At 36.1% G+C, this 21,499-nt stretch overlaps 1 protein-coding gene across 1 annotated transcript; it reads left to right on the top strand.

Moving 5' to 3' along the window:
- Nucleotides 1-2,285: 2,285 nt before the first annotated feature.
- Nucleotides 2,286-21,499, top strand: LOC121428170. Its single transcript, XM_041624776.1, has 3 exons — nucleotides 2,286-2,772; nucleotides 16,531-18,269; nucleotides 19,876-21,499. The coding sequence occupies exons 2-3, from the start codon at nucleotides 16,537-16,539 to the stop codon at nucleotides 19,970-19,972; spliced, it is 1,830 nt and encodes a 609-aa protein (XP_041480710.1). The 5' UTR covers nucleotides 2,286-2,772; nucleotides 16,531-16,536; the 3' UTR covers nucleotides 19,973-21,499.

Genomic DNA, 21,499 nt, shown 5'->3' with positions numbered 1-21,499 from the left:
ATATTACAGCTAAACCTCCTCCACAGCTGTCATATGGTCGAGGAACACTCACTGTAGAATATCCTGGCGGTGTGAACTCACCCACGATTACTTTGTCATCTTCTTGTAACCAGGTTTCAGTGATGAACATGCAATCAATGCTGTGTTCAAGGATATAATCATGCAAGAGTGCAGTTTTTTTCTCAAGAGTGTGCATTCCATAGACACATCTTAGAATCCGATAAGGAATTGAGACTGTTGGTATGTTCCACCTGCTTCAAATTGGTATAGGAGTTCTCGGTATTGGCAAAAGAACGATGGCATCTAGAAGAAATTCTAACAGGAATAATGTTATGAGAGACATCATCAGAATTAGAAGAGGCTTGGATAACTAACGAATCCTTCGCATGATGAGGAATACCACCGAGTCTAGGAGTGGCATCGAAAAGAGGGATTTCTCTGTTGCTTTCCGCTTAGCTTTAATCCCACCCTTCTTCCCACGTTTAGTAGGCTTTGATCCAAGTTCAAGGTTACATATTGATGACCAGACATTTTTTGGAAGGTACGCCTTGCTGAGAGGATTAATTCGAAGCTTGAGTAATGAATCCCTGGCATATGTAATACGACAATGGTGAGTAGTTTCATCGTGGAATTCATCAGGTCTATTACCAGTACCATATCCTGGACCAGGATTAGGGTGGACATCTCCATAGATCAAAATAATCGAAACCAGGAAGGCAGAACAGGAGTTACTGCTTTCCAATGTACTTCACACTCTCCGAATAAACTTGTGTAGAATTAAGGATGCACGGATTTGATGTGAGTTCAGAAAAATTCTTGCTTTTAATAGAAGAACGAAGATTAAGCTGATAATCTTCATAGTGTATAATCCAGTAAACTTCCCCAGTCTAATAGAGTACATGTAGCTCTTTAATAGACTATGGATCAATGGTCTCATCCCATTTCAGTGCCCTTGTAATTGGACCATGTAGACCGTGTAGAAAATGTCTACCTTGGTGGTGTAGAAAAACCAAGACCTGCAAAAACTTTGAAGTAAAAATACTCCACAAGTATTTCAAAACGAAGACTCAATTTTGGTCTAGCTGTATCCATATACATTTACTAGTACTCATTTCTAAACAGGTATCAGCTAACCTCACAGAAGAATAAAAATCAACGAGATCATTAAAGAGCACTGAACAGCTGCCTCACAGCGCTGTTCGGTTCAAGCTTGCCAGTAAATGCATAAAATGGCGAAAAATTGGATTTGATTTGATTTTATTTTATTGTTTACTTCTGCAATCACATCATTCGTATATAATACATTTTCCATAACATATATAGTATATTGAGAACTTTTTTGGCATGAATCATAACTAAGTGTACTAAAATTATCATTACAAACAAAACTGATCTCATACCAAATTAGTTAACATTTACAATTTGCAGGAGAAGGATTGTCATCAAAAGCAGATTGCTTGAAAAAATGACGGGGGATTTTGTCGGGAAAAAATGTCGGGGGATTTAAAGGTTTTACTTTATATTACTTTTTTATGAGGACATAAAACAATATACTACTTGGGTTATATTAATATTACTGCCCCAGGGGACTGGGTAGTCAAATTACTCGTTTTTCTTCAATTTTCCGAATTTTAGGGGGGCAACTGCTACGATGGGGGGGGGGCGAATGCCCCAATGTACATTTGTGTAATGAGTGTGGAAATAGCGCACAGAGATGTAATGTAACCTTTCGCAGAAGGAAAAAAACATCTTCACCCACTTTGTTGCACATTTATAAAAAAAAATGAATAAAAGGACACGATAGAAAAATAGATTTAAAACAATATTATTTGTTGTTCGGTTACTACGGTAACCAATGAAATGAGTTTTAATAAAAAATAATAATCCCTGATTCTCATGCATTCAAAATGCGGTTAGTTTTGTGTTGCTTCCCCTTCTTTTTTCAGAATTATGTGTATGGTCTTAAAGACTTGTTGACCGGGGACGTCCCTGATTGTATAGGACGTCCATAGTTGGCCAGTAAAAAAAGTTAGGAAAATGTCATCAGAAGTAGGATATTACAGGTTACGAACCATTACACACACATACACACATACATTGGAGCGTTCCTTCTGAGTGGAAAGAGGTGTGCGTGCATAGAGTTATAACTCTATGTGTGCGTGCCATTGGTGCGCGTGTGAGTAAATGTGCTCTGTGAGTGTGCGTGCGTGTGAGGATGATTTCGCAGACGCATTACAATCAAATATGTAATCCATAGTTTTTTTATGATTCCGGGGGTAGCTTCACTCATTTCAAAGTCATTCATCATCCAAACAGATAAAATACCCAGTTTGAATTAGAAACCATGATAGTCGACTTCCTGATTAGATTCGATAAAGTTGATTCCGAAATAGACTCGTCAGCTTTCTTATGGTGTATTATGAAGACGCAACATCGGACTACAGTCATTCGGAGTCGGTCACTGCAACATTTATTGGTTCCAGGTTTATAAGTTTACATCTGTCTCAGATAAAACGAAGGGATTTAAGAGTTGGTCAATGTGAAATGCTTTACTGTTTTCGGTTACTGCGAAGGAATTTCTTTGAACGGTCTACATGGTCCAAAGAAACGATAACTTTTGACCCGGTTAAACAAACCGAAGTGACTAAGGAGTTGGTCACTGCGAAAGTTACTATTTCGACCTTTTTACGAGTTTCTTTACGAATAATACCTCCGATTCGGTCGAAAAGAAAAGACACTATTTTGTCCTGTCACAATCTGTGCAATTTATAGGTAAGTATAATCCGTTAAAAAGTTATGAAGATAATAATGCTAAAAACATTGATATGTTAACGAAACCCAAATTTAAATTAGGAATGAATGTAAAATCCACAAAAAACAGTTTGGAAATCTGACTTTGATCGATTTCTCCTCGGTTTTAATGAATATCAATGTGTGATTGATATCAATGAATAGATCATTTAATTGTCTTTAAAGTGATACCCTACAAGATACTATTATGGGTCACATGGAATTGCAGTGCCATGAAATGTGGGGAAAGGTCAAAATGCAAAAGTTGCAAAATGACACAATATTGAAAGTTTCTGTTTTCTTTTCCGTGGTGATGAGTGAGTTTCTCAGCGGTTTCATTTGTTTTCATGCACCTAAACATCAACATTAACATGGAATCAAACACACCTCTGCACAAGCAAACACATACCAAACCAACAAATATACATGAAAAAACCACGACTCAAACCATGTCATCTCACGGAACCATCTCTACATAAAGCACAACATAAAAAAATGAAGAAGTAGCTAGGGGCTTGATTTGAATGGAATTTCATCTCTATTGACACCACAGACAAAAGAATCATGTACTTTATTTACCCTTCATGACTATTTCTGCTGGTTTACAGCTTTTCAATTCAGACTTCATCCAATACTATTAAATCCTGCTCTTTTCGTGATGTCATGATCATAACAAGCATGGTAACGTTGTAAAGAGAATTAAATGGTCGTTTAAATGATGTCAATAATGCATTGTGTAAAATTAGGATTTGGGAGAATTAATGGCCAAGCTCAGATTTTAAAACTTTTTTGATCGTTTTGCAGCTTTTCAATTCAGACTTCATCCAATACTTTTAAATCCTGCTCTTTTCGTGACGTCATGACCATAACAAGCATGGTATCGTAAAGAAAATTAAATGATCGTTTAAATGGTGTCAATAATGCATTGTGTAAAATTAGGAGTTGGGAGAAATTAATGGCCACACTCAGATTTCCAGAACTTATTGAGGGGTTTATGTCTTCTAGGATCGAATATATGTGTATATTTTCAGCCAGCTATTCATTCTGACATTGGAAAGAAACAAGTCATTCGCCTTGTTATTTATAAAATACTCATTTTGATAAGCTACACTGTAAATAATAATGGGTAAAATTTTAACCAGCAAGAGGGTAATTTATTTGTCCAACCAATTCGAGGCAGTATTTACCCAAAGCGGGAAACATTGTCCAGTAAGGTTAAAAACATAGGCAGCAATTACTTTAGAATGGGCAATATGCTGTCCTGCCGAGTTATACGGGAGTTAGCACAAACAAATTGTCATCATACTGGATAAATAAAAATGCCCCAAAGAAATGCCAAATGTTGGTTGGACATATAATTACCTTATGGAGCATTTTCACCTAATACTTTTTTGAAGTTTATATATTTCAATTTCAGCGGATCTACTTTAGAGTCAGTGAAATATAAATACGCCTAAAGTTAACTCTTTTTTAATATCATAATTATGATAATAAACTCCATTTATATAGCGCAAAAACTATTTCTCTATATTCTATTGGGCTGGAAGAGCTTCCAAGAAGCTTACATACTACTGCAATAGATATATTTTTTATTTTAATTTGAAATTATGTAGAGTTATTGAATTCCTAATGCCGCGGGAAAGTTTGTTCCGCATTTGTGGGGCTGATATGAGAAATCTCCTAGTGTTGCTTTAATCTTGTGGGAGGGTACTTGCAGTGTGAGTATATCTTGTGAGCTACGAGCCGGTGGTCATGAAATCAATATTTTAATTTCAAGAGGTCTGAGATATAACTAGCAGTCTCACCGTTAAGAACTTTTTAGACAATCATCACATTTTTTTTCCATATTTTGGAATGCGCAATTTCATTTATTGTAAATGAGAAGTTGCACACAAAAACAGATGTCAAAATATGGAAATAATATCCATTATTTAAATTAATGGTACTCTGATTCATAATAAACCTGATTATCTTGTCATTCATAATAGAAAGGTATAACTTTCATTTAGACAGTAAATTCACATTACCCTTTATATTTTTTTAAAGAAAAAACAGATACCTTTGTTCAACAGTTGAGAAATATTTTTCCCGAGAACAATACAGCATTTCATTTTCTTCGTGACTATATAACAAAGATGTAATCTGTGAGTAGAAATGGAGGATGATATCTACTACCTTAAATCAATATTTTCACTGAAAATACCCCCTCCCCCCACCAAAAATAATGATATTAAAAGAAGAAATAAAATAATTAAAAAAAATGTTAACAAAATTGATTAGGTTACCATTCTCCAGTCCACAAATGTGCTATATCTTAAGTGACTTATGGTACTCTCACACCAACGAAGCTGACGCCATATAGACCAATGGCTTGTGAGTTGTAAAAAATATATATATATTTTGTCGATTTGTAATCGGTCTCTTAGGTGTAACTGTAGAATGAGCAACTGCCACCAAAAGATAACTAATCTTCACTCCAATCCACGTGACTGAAGCTCACGATGGTCAGATTGAATTATACCATTAATACAAGTTTTGTTCATGAGCATGATAAAGAAAATCATTTCGACATACCTACCACATTCATTTGATAATTGAACACTTACTACAATTGAAATCTGAATGATTTATGTCCCCCAATGCACGTTCAAAAGCAATCAATCAAGTGGGTTTTTAAGAGGGTTTTTTAGTGGGTTGTGGGTTGTAAGCAATCAATCAAGTGGGTTTTTAAGAGGGTTTTTAGTGGGTTGTTAAGAGAGATTAACAGATCTAATATGCAGGGGGAAGCAATACTAATATTCATATTGTCGTGTTTTTTTTGCTAACGCACAACATCTCATCCTCGCACGCACACACGCGCAAAGCACATTTACTCACACACACCAATGGCATGCACACTACTTCGCACGAAGAAGGAACGCTCCAAGTAAATGTGTGTGTGTGACTGTATGCATGTGTAAGAGCGTTTGTAAAAACTGTAATATCCTGCTTCTACTGCAATACTATTGACATCCTATACAACCGGGGACATCCCCGGTCAGCAAGTCGTCAAGACCATATGCATAATTCTGAAAAAAAGAAGGGGAAGTAACACAAAAGTGACTGCATGTATGAGAATCAGAGGCTAATTTTAGTTTTGTTATCAAAACTCATTTAATTGTTTTCAATAGTAACCAAACAACATACAATTTTTTTGTTTCTGTCTTTTATTCTTTTTTTATATAAAAGTGCAAAATATATTACAATATAAACTTCTCAAATTTACATATTATGTAAATTTGAGAAGTTTATATTGTAATATATAAAAAAACACCAAAATCACAGAATACCAGTGATATTTACTGGAAGGATTATGAACATCAGTACGCATGGTCTTTTTCTGCGTTGATCATGCAGCCATAAATCAAACAAGTAAAAACATAATTTTAGCTGTGATTGCTTCCACTTAAGTAGATTAAGCTTATTCCAAAATGCAATTGTAGACATATCATTTGTATTTAAATACCCAGCAATGTATTTTCGGAGGTTAGCGAAGCCGTTTTTAAACCTCTACCGTTAGTATTAATTATAAAGAAATTAAGCATTGAAGCTTTACAGAATGTAGTTTACCAAAATGTAAATTTTTTTAATATATCATTATTCCAATGAGGGCGCTTAGATTAGTACATTACATTTCATTCTTGAAGGCTTGGTATTGGTTAGAGCAATGTTGAAGTAATAATTTTTATTTAACAATGACATAATGAGTGATCCAAATCGATGAAAAATACATGTTTGTGGGGGAATAAGAGCGTTATGATAATTATAATACTAGCCAGTTTTTATATAGCGCTTTTCACAATGTATAGATCAAAGCGCTTTCCCGCACTGACTCCCGTCATTGGATTCGTTTCAAAGTGCACAATTTCCACTTGCATTCATCGCAGGCTCAAAAGGCGCTAGCAGATTCAAACATACAATAACTTTCGCATCCTCCCGGGTACCAATTAATACCTGGGTGGAGAGTGGCAAATGCAGATCGACGTCTTTTCAATGGACGCTAGCGCGTGGGATTCGAACACACGACCCTCTGATTGAAAGGCGAGAGTCAGAACCGCTGTACCACGACACGTAGCTCGCGTACCACTCAGATGTAAATATTTACACCTATATGAATGATTATTCATATTTTTGTGATTAGGAAATGATGCACTGCTTCACCTGCAATTCGTTTAGATCTTCTCGTTACAAATTATTATTAAAATAAATATTTTATGGTAAACCTGGAGCAGTACTTTGAAGGAATATTAAAAATATATATTCTCTCGTCAACCTGGTGCATTACCCTGAGCGAGTTTATCAGCTTGGGCTTGCTTTCAAAAAAATAGTATTCAATTGCACATTATAAGTCCTAATACAGTCTAAAATCACTTCTTTATTTTGTTTTGTATTGTTTTTTCTTTAAGTTTCTTCGTTTTTTTTTTTGGGGGGGGGGGCTTATCGGTATTATGATATGCTTACTAATATTTGCATAATGGATGATTTTTCATAAGATGAATAAGAGGGTTGAATATGGAATAGGCATTTCATTCTCAGCCAATATCAATGCTCCTCCAAAACATCAATAGTTTTACGTCACGACGATAAAAGACCCATCACCACCATCATCAGGTTCAATCTTTTCTTGCGTCCCACAGATAAAGAGTAGATAAATATTCGGTTAATCGATCTCGATTTAGGATGTATATCCATTGACCATATTTATCTAAGAGTGAACAGTGAAAGCTAATATTAATTCAGCTCGATGGATATATCAACAAATTCAGATAAATACTGTGGACAACGGGAAAGTACTATGGAATCTATATATTATAAGATTAAAGTGATTGGTTAACATAGGTTTGACTTTTAAAAAATCTGAGCTAGAAGGTCACACTTGTCACCTGTGTCTGTGATATGTTACAAAAATGAAGCCCAGAAAAAATTGCGTTCGAAAATTATTATTTAGTGCTTCAAAAATTGAAATATAAAGTGACCGGAAACACCATCTTAATTTCATCCCATACACTTATGTGTACTATTTAGGCGTCTATAAGACGCCTATTTACAAAATCGGGGTTTGCCTTGTAGTTTTATCTTTTCATTCTCAATAATGGTTGTTTTCTGGGTTTATTAGCTCTAATTACTTGTACACATGTTTTATCTTGGTTTTGAGAATTTTTTAAATCGGCTGCTCACAAAGTTAAACAATACCTTTAAGATGTTTCCGAACTCATTAATAGTTGGCCGCCTGCTGGGAATCATGAAATCATTGCTTGGTTCAAGGTTTTTTTTTCATTGGTTCAAATTGTTTAGGGGCGGCATTCTGGGGCAGGGTCGAGCGCCCCCCCCCCCCCCATGATTTCAAAATAGTGAAAGATAACTGGAAACGAGCAATAAATAGAAAAGGGGAAAATGAGATATAGATTGTGTAACACTACCTTATAATTCAATTGGCATGCATTCCCACCCCCCCCCCTGCCATAATAACCCGGCCCCTACCCTTGTGCTAACATTATTCCTCATTTGCTAGTTTGCCTTTCTCCACCAAGGTGAAGTATGTATACCTGGTTTCACTGACATATATATATATATATATGGGGGCTTAACGGCGCCATGGACCCCAGAAGTTTCACCACTAAGAAACAAAAGAGAAAAGGGAAAGAAAAGGAGAGAAAAGAATGAAATATAAAATCATTTTCTGAATATCTCTGAAACGGAATGATTTTTGTATGAAAAAAGTTTAAATGAAAAAGGTCCCCCTTTTTTTTTTTGCTCATTAGGCCATTCACGGTCCGGTTTTAAGAATATGAAGGTAGATTCACCTTTTAAATGCCCTGTATGAAATATTTAAGGCTTTTTTTAAAAAATCACCTCAAGCTATCAATTTCAGGATCGTCCTTGGGAATTTTCGCTGACAGATTTAACTGGAAACAATGCGATAAATGATATCATCCCGCATTATGTATCAAATGACCTAGTTAACCCCCCCCCCCCCTAAAAAAAATTATTACATTTATTGATATGGTAGGTTCTCCGTATGTCCATGCCTCGATATCATATTTCCTGGTACCATTGATTGCGGATATACGTCTTTTTTTTATAATACACCATCCGGGTTAAGTATAACATTGCAATTTATCATAAAAAGCTTATATGCCCAGATATATCAGCTTTTTAAACTTCCGCCCTTCATATAATCTTGTATCTGTCTCATGTCTATTTAGTGAAAAAGCGTGCGAAAGAGCTATATAGGGTAACAATTTCAAATAGATTGTTTTACTGTTGATGTACATGTAGGCTTTTGTAGTAATGTAACACAAAATATGTGAAGGGGTGGGTGCGCGCGCCTGTGAGAGTGGGCGTTTTTGAGAATGTGTTTTGTTGTGAATGATTGATTTATGAAAAGTGTGTGTCTGAGGGTGTATCGGTATGAGAGAAAGGGTTGTCAGGGTGTGGGGGTGTGCGTGCGAGTGTGGAGGTGTCATAATGCGTTATATAGGTAATATATATCTACAGTGCGTCCCAAAAAAAACTATACACTTTTAAAATGGCTGCCAAATAAAAAATGTAGCACTTTGGGGGGAAAGACTAATAGATATGGAAAGCCAATAAAGTCAACTTTCAACTGACACCAAAAAGTTGGAAAACTGTTCATGCTTGAGCGAGCACTGCCCACTGAAACAAAGGGTATGCAAATTAGGATGGGCTGGAATTAGCCTTCCAATTTCTTTCAGGTTTTTTCGTTTGGTACTTGCAAAGTTGAAGGTTATTTGATGAATTAAAGATCAGATGTGATCAGTTTGTTGTTTGTGAAAATTTCATGCGTTAATAAATTGAAATTTAATGCATGAGTGATCATGACTTTCAAGTTTTAGTGCATCCTTATCATGTGGATCTCAACAATGTGTTCATGACAGTCAGGAGAAGAGGGGGTAATATGACTTAGGTAGGTGAAGTAAGTTGATGGGGCAAAGGTCAACAGAATATTTAGCAACCCCTCCCCCCCCCCCACTTCTCTCCTCCTGAGAGACTAAGCTTGGCTAGGCTGGGCAGGAATTAGCCTTACAGTTTTTTGAGAGGTTAGTCCTTTGGAAATTACAAAGCTAAGGGCGTTATGGTATTCAAGAGTGAGATAAGTTTTGGTTTTAATAGGCAAATTTCATGAATTACTAAATTGAAATGTAATGCATGAGTGAACAGGAATTGTAATTTTAGTGTAGCATATTCATCTTGTGGACCTCAGAAGTGTGTTCGTGAAGTAATGTGATGGTACCTGTTACAAGCAAGAGGACGAGATATGCTAAGACTTGGTTAAATGGGCATTCCTCTTCTTTTTGTCCTTTTCCAAATTTCACATGTAGCCTCCCATCTCCACCTCCATTTCCCAGCCCCCCATCCCCTCCCCTCTCTCTCTGTCTCACTTCCTGGATTGTAGCCTATTCAAAACTTAACTGCCAAGTGACCGGTGGCTGATGGTCAGTTTGAACGATTACCAAGAAATTTAATGATTATGATGATTAATGAAATAATTTATTGGAAAAAAAAATTTTGATTGATCACATTGCACATTGAATGAATTGTTTTACTGATAAATTGTTGATTAAATGATTGATAGAAAAAAGTTGATGTCCTAATTCAGAATTAAGCATTAAACCAAACATTCTGCTCTGGACTTCACGCGTACATAGCGATCAGTCTCTCAACAGGAGGGGAGGGCGGGAAAAAGGGAGGGGGCGGGGCTGAATGTTCTGTTGACCTTTATTCCATCAACCTACCTCTCCCACTTAGCCCTATCTCACCCCCTATTCTCCCGACTGGCCGACTCCCATGAACACATTGCTGAGATCCCCATGATAAAGTTGAAATGCTGCCCCAAAAGTGTAATTTGTGTTCACTCATGCATTAAAGTTCAATTTAATAATTCATAAAATTTGCTTAAGTTATCAAAACTGATCACGGTTGATCATTTATCACAACACTCTTTACTTTGCAAGTTCGAAAGGATTTGCCTCTCAAAAACTGACATTAATTGGAAGGCTAATTCCAGCCCACCCTAATTTTCATACCCTTTGTTTCAGGGGGCAGTGCTCGCTCAAGCATGAATAGTTATCCAACTTTTTGGTGTCATTTGAAAGTTGACTTTATTGGCTTTCCATATACATGATATATGTGAGTCTTTTTCCCCAAAGTGCTAGATTTTTTATTTGGCAGCCATTTCAAAAGTGTATAGTTTTGGGGGGGACGCACTGTAGAAGTGAATGGGAATGGGGGTCAAACATGGAAGATGTATGATATTTTGAATGTGCCCAGGTTCAGGGAATGTGTGTGGATGTGGGTGATTGATTTGTAAGTATTTTGCGAGTGCGGCGTTCGTGTGCTTTTATGTGCATGCCTATTATTGGATCTACGGCGTGTGGGAGAGGCTATACGGTTGTGTCGTGTGTAAATAATTATGTACCGTTTGTCTTAATTTACCACCAACGCACTCCCGCACATGGAATTATAAGAACTACTACGTTATGATCTTCATGCATCATATCAAATCATAATGTGGTGGCCATCAGTATTAAAATAGGCATATTTATTTCATACACCCTTTACCTTCTAAGAGACCAACTTAGGAGAGAGATTGTGAATGATCATACCAAACTCTTTTATTGACTTATAATCCATATCATCATGAAGTATGATACCCACTGATATATAGATGAAAGAGGCATAGGCGATACTTGACTCCCAAACGATCCACTGACAAAAATAAAAGAAAACAAAAAAAGAAGAGAAGAAATAAATCAAAATGAAGTAAAAGAAAAGAAAGACAGGACAAGAAAAGAAAGGAAAGGGAGTTGAACTAGATTGTTGAAGTTTTTCGAAGATTTAGAAATTTTGACTTATACGTTGTCTTCGGCCCCCTAAAAATTGGGTCTTTACAATGCTGGATTTTATACCAATGATCCCTTTGATCTCATGTGTAAGAGGGGGGGGGGCTATAACTGTACCTTGGTCATAATTGTTTAAAACTTGATCATTGTTTCATTTTACTCCCTGCCAGTGACCAGACTCCAGTATTTCCCGGAATTGTCCCGTATTTTGGTCCTTTTTCCGGCGTCCCGACAAACCCTCCCCGGGACGCCTATTTGTCCCGTATTTAAGAATATTGAAAAAAAATGTAGTTAATACATTTAAAAGTGATGAATTTTCATCAAATAACCAACAGATGACGAAGCAGAGATACATGTAACAATAAAACTAAATTGGAGATGTAATCGGTGGAACAAATTATTGAGTTTTCATAACTAGATCTTGTTGTTTCAGCTTTCGTTTTGAGTCTTTTTGTGTATGATGCCGCTATGTTTCATCTAATTTTTAAGTTTGACAATGTTTCAGTTTGAAATTTATTATCTAAAATATTTTAGTTTTTCAAAATTCTAAAAATGTATTAAAAAACATCAAATATCGTTCTGATTTTTGTTAGATGACTGGATTTTTTGTTTGCTTGAAGTTTGAACTTTTTTCCTCTTTCTTTCTTTTGTATCATTCTTTGTTCATCTTTATGTCCTTTTCTGCTTACCCTTTTTTGTTTCATCTATCTTTATTTCCGATCTTCTTTTTTCCTGAACCTTTCTCTCTCTGTCCATTTGTCTTTCTTTCCTTCTTTCTGTTACTTTCCTTTATTAAATTTCCATTTTCTATTTCCTGAATTCATTCTTTCTTTCCTTAAACTTTTCTATGCTTCCTTCTCCCTTAATTTTTTCGTACTTTCTCTCCTTCCATTATTTTCTTTCTTTCATTCTCTCTTCCCTTCATTCTTTCCTCCCCCTCTTCCCTCCTTTCTTTCATTATCTATTTCATTTTCCCTTCTAATTCTTTTCCCTTATTTCTTCACCTTCCTTCCTTCCTCCCTTCCTGTTTTCTTCTTTCTTTGTTTGTTTCTTTTTTCCAAAGAATGAAGGAAACATTTTTCTTTCCTTCACTCTTTCTTTCCACCCATTTTTTCTTATTTTCTTTTTTCCTTTCTCTCCTTTATTTTGTCTTTCACACATTTATTCATCTTCTCTTCCTTTCTTTTTCTTTCTTTCTATATTCATTTCAAAGAATGACGGTAACCTTTTCTCTCTCTTTTATTCTTTCATCCTTCTTTTATAACTTTCTTTCATTTTTTCTCTTCATTTCGTTTTTTCTTTCTTTCTTTTCAATTCATCTCTTTTCTTTTGTCTTTTCTTCCTCTCCTTCATTCTTTCGTTTACCCTCCTTTCAATTCTTATATTTTTCACAAGTCTAACACTGTGTATCTTTGTTGATCCTTTATGTTGATTGTTCCGTAATTCATTTTGTGAAATCTGGTCACCCTGTACATATCTTTGATTTTATATTTTTATGCGTGGACTTGTATGGACAAATTATGATTAGAGTTATTTAGCATGAATTAAGATAACTTATGAACTTTAATTGTTGATGCCGTAATTGTTGCATCACTACAACCCTTCTGTTGACTATATTCATATACATCTTTATTCTTTTTATTTGGCAATATTTCTCTTCATTTGTACAGCATTGTGAATAATTACTGTCTTCAATATTATAATTGTAATTAGCCCTTTTGTTATTGTTGTAGCATATCAAATCATTAATAAAACACAATGGGTTGGTCATTATAACTCAGGGGGGTTTCTTTAATACATGCGTTCTCTCTGAATGGTTTGAATTTACGCATTGATTCTCATTAGGTTTTCCCTAAACAGCTGTTTAAGTCTACATCGAATTGGCATTTATTACGAAAACAAAACTCGAATAATGAGTTTGTGTTATTACGTATAGCCTACATTGGCAATAACAATACATCCCAAGTTATCTCTTTCATCCTGTGTGTGTGTGTGTTTTTCATTAAAAAATCCAGCTCATTCTGTGAGAATGCGGAATACCTTGCCATTGTTCTGTGGTGCCTTTTATATACAAATCATGCACTTAGTGTTATCCTTCAGAACCGTTCTTCTCGCACAAAAGTAATTTATTCTATTGTTCAACTACAAGGTTATGATGAGTATACCTCCTCTCTTAATACGAGCAGTATATCACCTCAATAAGTTATCCCATCAATAACTATAATTCATTCCCTTAATTCTTTATCAATTTCCGCTACAATGCGCAAAGGAAATTATAGGAGTGTGTGGGTGTGTGCGTGTTTGTGGGAAGTGTATGTGAAGGTAAAACTTCTATGTAAAATATCATAGAGGGTGAAAGCGACATTGGAAAGAGAAAGGGGCATTTATTAAGGGAGAAAATCGGCTAATGAGTTTCTATTATTACAGTACCTTGTTAATAGCAATAGATCCCAAGCTTGTCGATGAAAGCCCGTTCTGTGAGAAAATGAAAAATCGGAAAAGAACTTCCATTATTCTGATGAGCCTTTTAAACAAGTCCTTTAATTAATGTTATCCCTTCAGAACCTCTCTCCTAGCGTGATATTCTGTTTGTTTGGGTTTTTTTTATCTTATTAGCACATGTATTTCTACTCTCTTAGTACGATCATTATATTACTGTTAATAAGTACTTTTTTACTTATTATGTTATCTTGTCTTGTACTGTATTGTCTCTTGTCATGCCCTCTCACTTTCTGCTTTTTCTCCTGCCTATATCCTTCACAGCGAAGACCACTCTGTGTGAATAACTTTGCACTTGTTCTGTAATTACGCTTACATCAATATGATTTCGACCTTTTTGTTCCTTCTCTTTTTTCTGTCCTGTATATAAACGCATATCTGAAATATTATATTTTCTTCATTTCCAAGGGGGATCCACACTTAACAAGCTTTGCCTTTTAGTTGGACCCCCCCCCCCCCTCGTGTCCATTTATGCTAAATATCATACCTTTTTTGCTTTACGAAGTAAGAATGCTCGTCTGTAAAATTGTATTTGATTTGTATTACTTTATATTACTTTGTATTATGTTTTAATGGAAATGGAATAAAGAATTGAATCGAAGAAGAAATTGAAAGTAATCCTACTAATGATTACAACCGGTTTCTCAGTTCTTTATCGATTTCTGCAACAACGCACACAAAAATATTATAGCGGGTCTATGCAGGAGGTGAATGAGGAGGTTGTCTGAAAAATAACACGGAGGCTGAAAGCGACTTTCGCAATATTAAAAAGGGGAATGGAAACCTTTTTTTAAGGGAATGGGCATAGTTTTACCAGCAAGGCATCATGTTTCCATGTTCTACTTTTCCCGACATTCTTTATATTTCTTCCATCATTTGTTTCATCAAAATCAAAAGGATGATCACCCTTTTGTCCCTGCCCCCTGTAGGATCTATGTATGATATGCTAGTCTTCTCATTTTTTCCCTCATAGATACTAATTATATCATCCTTCAGTCCAGAGTAAATAAATATCAAGTCCAATCTTCTTCATATTATTAGTTGAAAAATTATTTAAAATGCTCCTACAAAATAATGTAATGTAGGTTAGTGATGATCGTACTTTAATTAATCAAGAAGCTGTACCGCTATCAGTTTCTTAGCTTTCATTACTAGAGTCGGCCTTTTTTTTAAACTAGAATATGCCGTATGTTGACTGAAATGGTTAGCATAAAACCTTCATTTAAACATTAATAAGCCAGTAGTTTCGTCCTTGTGCACTTTTTCTGTTTTACTTGAAGTATGAATAAACACATCAAATGTGTATGTTTTAAAAAAAATATTGATTGATACAGTGTAAGATGGTAAATTTTCACGCATTTTGAAATTTGAAATACGACCTCTCTTTCATTGGAATTTCGTATCAATACGCTTTATCAAGTTTATAGGAATAAAACGCACAATTTAGCTGTATACCAAAATTAACCATTGCCGATCCGATTTTTTTTTCAATCCAGAACATTCCGTCTTAATTGGAATTAAACTCTATTATGCTAAGCTAATTAAGCAATCGTTGATCATTCGTATGAGCAATCGGTCGATAAAATAAACGGAACAATTATCGACTGATGTCAAGCGCGGGAAGAATACCACTATGTTTGATAATCACCAAGGTAGTGAATGCATATTCAATTAAACTTCTTTGCCTTTTACGCCACAGTCACATAGGACCGACTCCTGACCGATCAAAGCTTACTTTAATACCAATGACATACTAGTACCATTCCATGATGTAAAAAAAATATCGTTTTTGTTGGTGTAACTGCATCTATCGGTAGATCGCTTATTGTCATTCATTCAAAGCTGCTGATGGGAGTAACGTTTTACGCAGTGTGGCATTTTGGTGGTTCGTGGAAAACGTTATCATTATGATGTCCATCGTTTCCAAAAATATATTCATAGGTCAAAACAAAAATCATTCAATGTTCTCTCGGTATTGAAACTAAATGAGGCAATCTCGAAATTAATTAGGCCCACTGTTCATGTGATGTAATTTTGTAGATACAATTTAATTATTATCGTCTAAATAAGTATTTTTTCTGCTAACCAATGCAGGAGAGCGTTTCATCAACAGATATTGTCCGTCATGTTGCCAGATCTGAAAACTTTCATTGATTTTTGTCAGAAACACAGTTCCCACATTGTGCGGTCAGCTGGCACATTCGTTGCCGGATATATCGTCTGACAAGTCCTTTCAAGAAAACGCTCTCCAAGTTTTCATTTACATCTTTCTTTAATAAGAATATTTGCCTATTCGATTTGTTCAACGTCTGTTTGTTTGTGTGTGTTTTTTTAATAGTACATAATGGCTGAGCCAGAACCGGAAATCAGCGTTGAGCCAGAAACCCATGTTGAGCCTGAGCCTAACGTTGAGCCTGAACCCAACATAGAGCCAGAACCCACCGCAGAGCCTGGAATGTTTGGAGAGCCAGAACCCACCGCAGAGCCTGGAATGTTTGGAGAGCCAGAATCCAACACAGAGCCTGAAATCTTTGGAGAGCCAGGTCCTGATGTCAACGATGATGGACCAAATGATCATCTCTTTGGTAACCAGACGCCAGATGCAGAACCGCAGTATGACTTTTCCAGCACCCTTGGAATCTGGTGGGATCTTCACTGCTATGGACTAGGGACAATCTTCTTGTTCATTGCCATCTTCGCTGTCAGATCAACCATCCTCATGCTACGCAGAAAGCAGGGCAGAGTATCCACCACCAAACCGTTCCTCCTGTTCGTCAACATCCTAGTGGTGATTCTTTGTCTGCTCAGGGCGCTCTATCTCTTTGTAAATCCCTACAATGTGTCGGGATTTTTTCCAGTGGTAGTCAACAATATTCTCTTCAATATCCCGTTCCCATGTATGACGACTTGCTTCGCGATGATCCTGTGGGTGTTTCGTGAAGTCGGACAGGTCAAACTGACTGTGCAATCCCGCAGCAGGAGCTTGAGGGTGCTTTTGACCATAGCCGCCACTCACCTAGGTTTGGTGATCATCGCCAGCGCAATAATCGAACTTACGCGGAATGAGATCTTGTTAATTGTGATGTGCCATGGGTTCTTCGTCGTCTGGGAACTATTTCTCTGCTGTTCTGCAATCGTTTTGATGTACAGAATCAGCAAGGCGATCAAGGAGACGGGGAAAACTCTGGTCAGTATTTCAACAAGAGGACGTTCGCCAACTCACAAAGACAACAAGAATGATGAGAACATGAACAAACGTAAAGTGGAAGAGTCAATGGATGGAAACTGTGACAAATCGTCTTCTGATCGAACTCTTGACAATACTTATGACAAAATCAAAATCAGCAATACAAAACTTACAAATCCATATATTAGGCCTATTGATGAGAACCCCGATGAAAAGCTTGATTACAAAGTCAGTAAAGCCTCCCTTAAGCAACAGCTTGATCCTGCTTTGTTGGATGTCGGGACAATGGAAGAAGTCACCAAAAAGACAAGCACTAACGGAAATTGCGACTGCATAAATTCTCTTGCTTCCGGTCCTAGTAAACCTATTCGGTCAACAGTGTTCGGCGCTGCAAGAAACTTCCTCTTTTCCCTCTCTCGATGTGGCAGCAGCCGAGACAAGATGGAAATGAATGACACCAAAGGACTCTCCGTCGTGTCATCTGAATCTTTTGCCACTTCAAAAGATGGCGACTCCCTTAAAACTACGGATCACCGACCAAGTAGTTCCAATTGTGACTCCAAGAATACAATGGACATGAAAATACACCAGGACTCTGATCACAAGCTGTCCTTCGACCAGAGACAGAGCATCGAAACCAAGCAAACTGGACCTTCGGGACAACTAAAGCACCCTCAACGAGGCAACAGTCGTTCAGCTCATTCTACCTCGACAGACATGGGCAAGAGAGCGAGACTGACGAGGAAGGTCACCCGTATCACTGTGGTTACTACTTTGACAAGTTGCATCGCAGCCATCCTCAACATTTTCTTCGTCTTGTCTGTGTTTCCCGGTACCCACATCTTGAAGAATTCCGAATATTGGCTGTTTGTCTTCTATAACTGCTTCAGGTATGTGCAATCTGTTTTGAAGTAAAAGAAATCTTTTAAAAACATTAAAAAGAAGAGGGGAAACCTTTTTTTCCAATAAAATGAAACGATTGTGCTGCCCTTTTCGCCTCTACCTTTCCAAACACGATTCTCTGTCAAATTCCCTGGCGCCTTCTCTGGGATCGGGTCACAAAATATGAATTGATAAGTTTATGATTATAGTGCATATCCAATCATTAGATAAAAAAAATATAATAGGCCTATTATAGCAAAGAACCCAGCACAATTAATTTTTAAGTAAAATAACTTATAGAGAAAAGAGGAAAGGGAAGACAATAAGGGTAAATCAAACTAACAAAAGAGCACTTTGTGGTAGATAAGGAAAACAAGTGTCTGTATGGGAATAAGATATTGATCATGATTTAGCACTTGTAAAGAATACTAGTAGGTCTCTTATGACATTCTCCTCCTCTTTTTCTTCATTTTTGCATTACTTGAAATATCGTATTAGACGGTCACCAACTGTCCGCCATCGCCTATGGGAAGTATGGCACCGAACCTGTTGGTGGCAAATATCATCGCCATTCCGATACCGAAATTAGCTCTTGAATAAAACAAAGTCATTTAAACGATGGAGAGAGCACTTCGGGCTATTAAAAAGATATCGCTTTTTTTTCAAAAGTAGGCCCTATGGTGGGATTTAAAAAATGTTAACGACACGCTTTTGATTTAAGAAATCTAAGAAGAATGAAATCTTCAATAAGCTTGTGTGGAAAACTGAAAAATCAAAGGGTAATATCGTTGACAGATTGAGAGCCACATCCATGACAAATGTTAAGAAAGCTATGAGATTTTTACGAGTTGAGATTTTATGGAGATTGTCCCTTTGGCAAGACAACGATCAAGAAGTTTGATGTCACACATTTACAACTCATTAATTTGTACACTGATAATTTACACAACATCTAATGTATTTGGAGAAAAAAACATCCAAGTGTGACATTGCATATGGCATTGCCAATGTGAGGATGCCCCATAACGCATTGTGGTCTCAATTCAAAAGCTCATAAACTTTCTTAATGTTTATCCAATTGTTCTCAAACTTTCGTTCCTCTTATTCGTTGATTTTTCTGCTTTTACACTAAAGCAAACTTGATTCTAGAGTTTAATTTTCCTTTAAGCACGTTAAAGTGATTGGTTAACATTGGTTTGACTTTTTAAAAAATCTGAGCAATAGAAGGTCACACTTGTCACCTGTGTCTGTGATAGGCCTATGTTACAAAAATGAAGCCCAGAAAAAATTGTGTTCGAAAATAATTATTTAGTGCTTCAAAAATTGAAATATAAAGCGACCGGAAACACCATCTTAATGATTTCATCCAATTATGTGTACTATTTAGGCGTCTATAAGACGCCTATTTACAAAATCGGGATTTGCCTTGTAGTTTTAGCTTTTCATTCTCAATAATGGTTGTTTTCAGGGTTTATTACTTCTAATACATCCACTTGTACACATGTTTCATTTTGGTTTGAGAATTTTTTAAATCGGCTGTTCACAAAATTAAACAATACCTTTAAGCCAATTTATCTCACAGCATCTATTTTTTCTGTCTCTCATTCTATACAGGGTCACTGAGATTGCTATGGCTTGTGTCATACTCTACTTTGTAGCTCAACCCATGCCCAAATCAAGGACACAGGCAAGATCAACTGTGAAGAAATAACTTGTAAAGGGGGTGTACACCTAACTGGTCCACGAACAGAATTTTCGAGCAAATCGCATTATGCTCATTTTCTGGAAATGTGAATGAAAAAGTATCTCTTTACTAGAAGTTCAAATTAACTGAAAGAATATTAATATAACAATTTTGGATTATTGCAAGCCTCTATTTGGAGTAAAGACCAAATTTATATAGTTTGTAAGATTGCTATGACGTCATTACGACTAGATATTATTTGGTTTTTTTTATGATAATGATAGCATAGTCACAGATTTGAGCAAAGCTATTTGTACGATGATTTAGAATATTACACAATATGATATTCCGTGTCTTGATATGAGCATCAAATGACGTTCTATTCCAAACTCGGCATTTGCAGACCGATCGTAAGGTGTGCAGTGGCCTTGAGATACATTTCCCAACGTGTCATTAACATAATATGGAACTACTATTCATCTCCAGAAGACGTCATCACTATCACCTATAGATAGTTCGTCAGTTGCACTTTAAACAAAAAAAATGTACCCATAAGCATATATATTAATAGGTGGGAACAATCATGTTACGAAATATGTAAAAGATAAAAATAATACATTTTTTCTTTCTTTCCTTCAGCAAACAGGCGTGTTTATGTTTTACTAACCCGATAAAGGGCCAATTTTTACTCATAATGTTTTGAGAGCGAATGTGAAATCTCAGTTTGCAAAATCTACTTTCTTAAGTTGTAATATTTTATGTTTGTAGTCACTGGGACGGACTACAGAAGCTACAGGTATAGGTACCACATATGTACCTCACTATTACTCCGGAAACGAGATGCTGATTATCTTGAACATTATTTTGGTCCGCACGCTGCCGACGGTATACTTCGATAATAACATCAAATAAGATATTCTGTCAGTCAGTCGCTCCCTCCGCCTCTGGTCATGCTGGTGGTATATTACAGAATAGTTTCCGTCCGGACCTTAAGTGGTGAAAAATACTAAATCATATTCTGCTGTTTAAAATAATATGATCGAGAGATATCTTCATTCGCTACCGTCGCTCGTATGATACTATGTTGTAGATGTAGTATATTTTTAAATCAACATGATTCAGAGAGCCTGTTCAAGGAATAGTATTAGGTCTAATTGTGTATTTTGATGATAATCACATTATGATGGTTTTAGAAAGCAAACAAATTAGAATATGCAGGGATAGTGTATTTCGATGATGAAACCATCCTTCCTTCCTGAAAAGATTATTTGTCCTCAGTCTTCAATCGCTTTGATCACTATTGTACGACCTACATGCACCCTATACGATGATTTTGGAAAGCGAAGAATCTATACCTGGTGAGGTATAAAATCCCCTCTCTGGTAACAACAAACACAATAATAATAATAACTCTATAGTAATGATAATAATTAGTTTACTAATTAATACTTAGTAAATTAATGGTTAATCTATTGATAAAGTAATTTATTGATTTATTGATAACTGGATTGATAAAATTAATGGATAAATAAAGAAATAAATGGACAAATAGAA

The sequence above is a fragment of the Lytechinus variegatus genome, chromosome 14 (assembly GCF_018143015.1).
Source record: "Lytechinus variegatus isolate NC3 chromosome 14, Lvar_3.0, whole genome shotgun sequence".
NCBI lineage: Eukaryota > Metazoa > Echinodermata > Echinoidea > Temnopleuroida > Toxopneustidae > Lytechinus > Lytechinus variegatus.
This window is presented reverse-complemented; position numbering and strand designations above follow the sequence as displayed.

Bases quoted from the DNA above. Each gene is read 5' to 3' on its own strand.
- LOC121428170 (XM_041624776.1), top strand. From the start codon at position 16,537: ATGGCTGAGCCAGAACCGGAAATCAGCGTTGAGCCAGAAACCCATGTT. The intron at 18,270-19,875 runs GTATGTGCAATC...CATTCTATACAG, and splicing joins GTCTTCTATAACTGCTTCAG to GGTCACTGAGATTGCTATGG.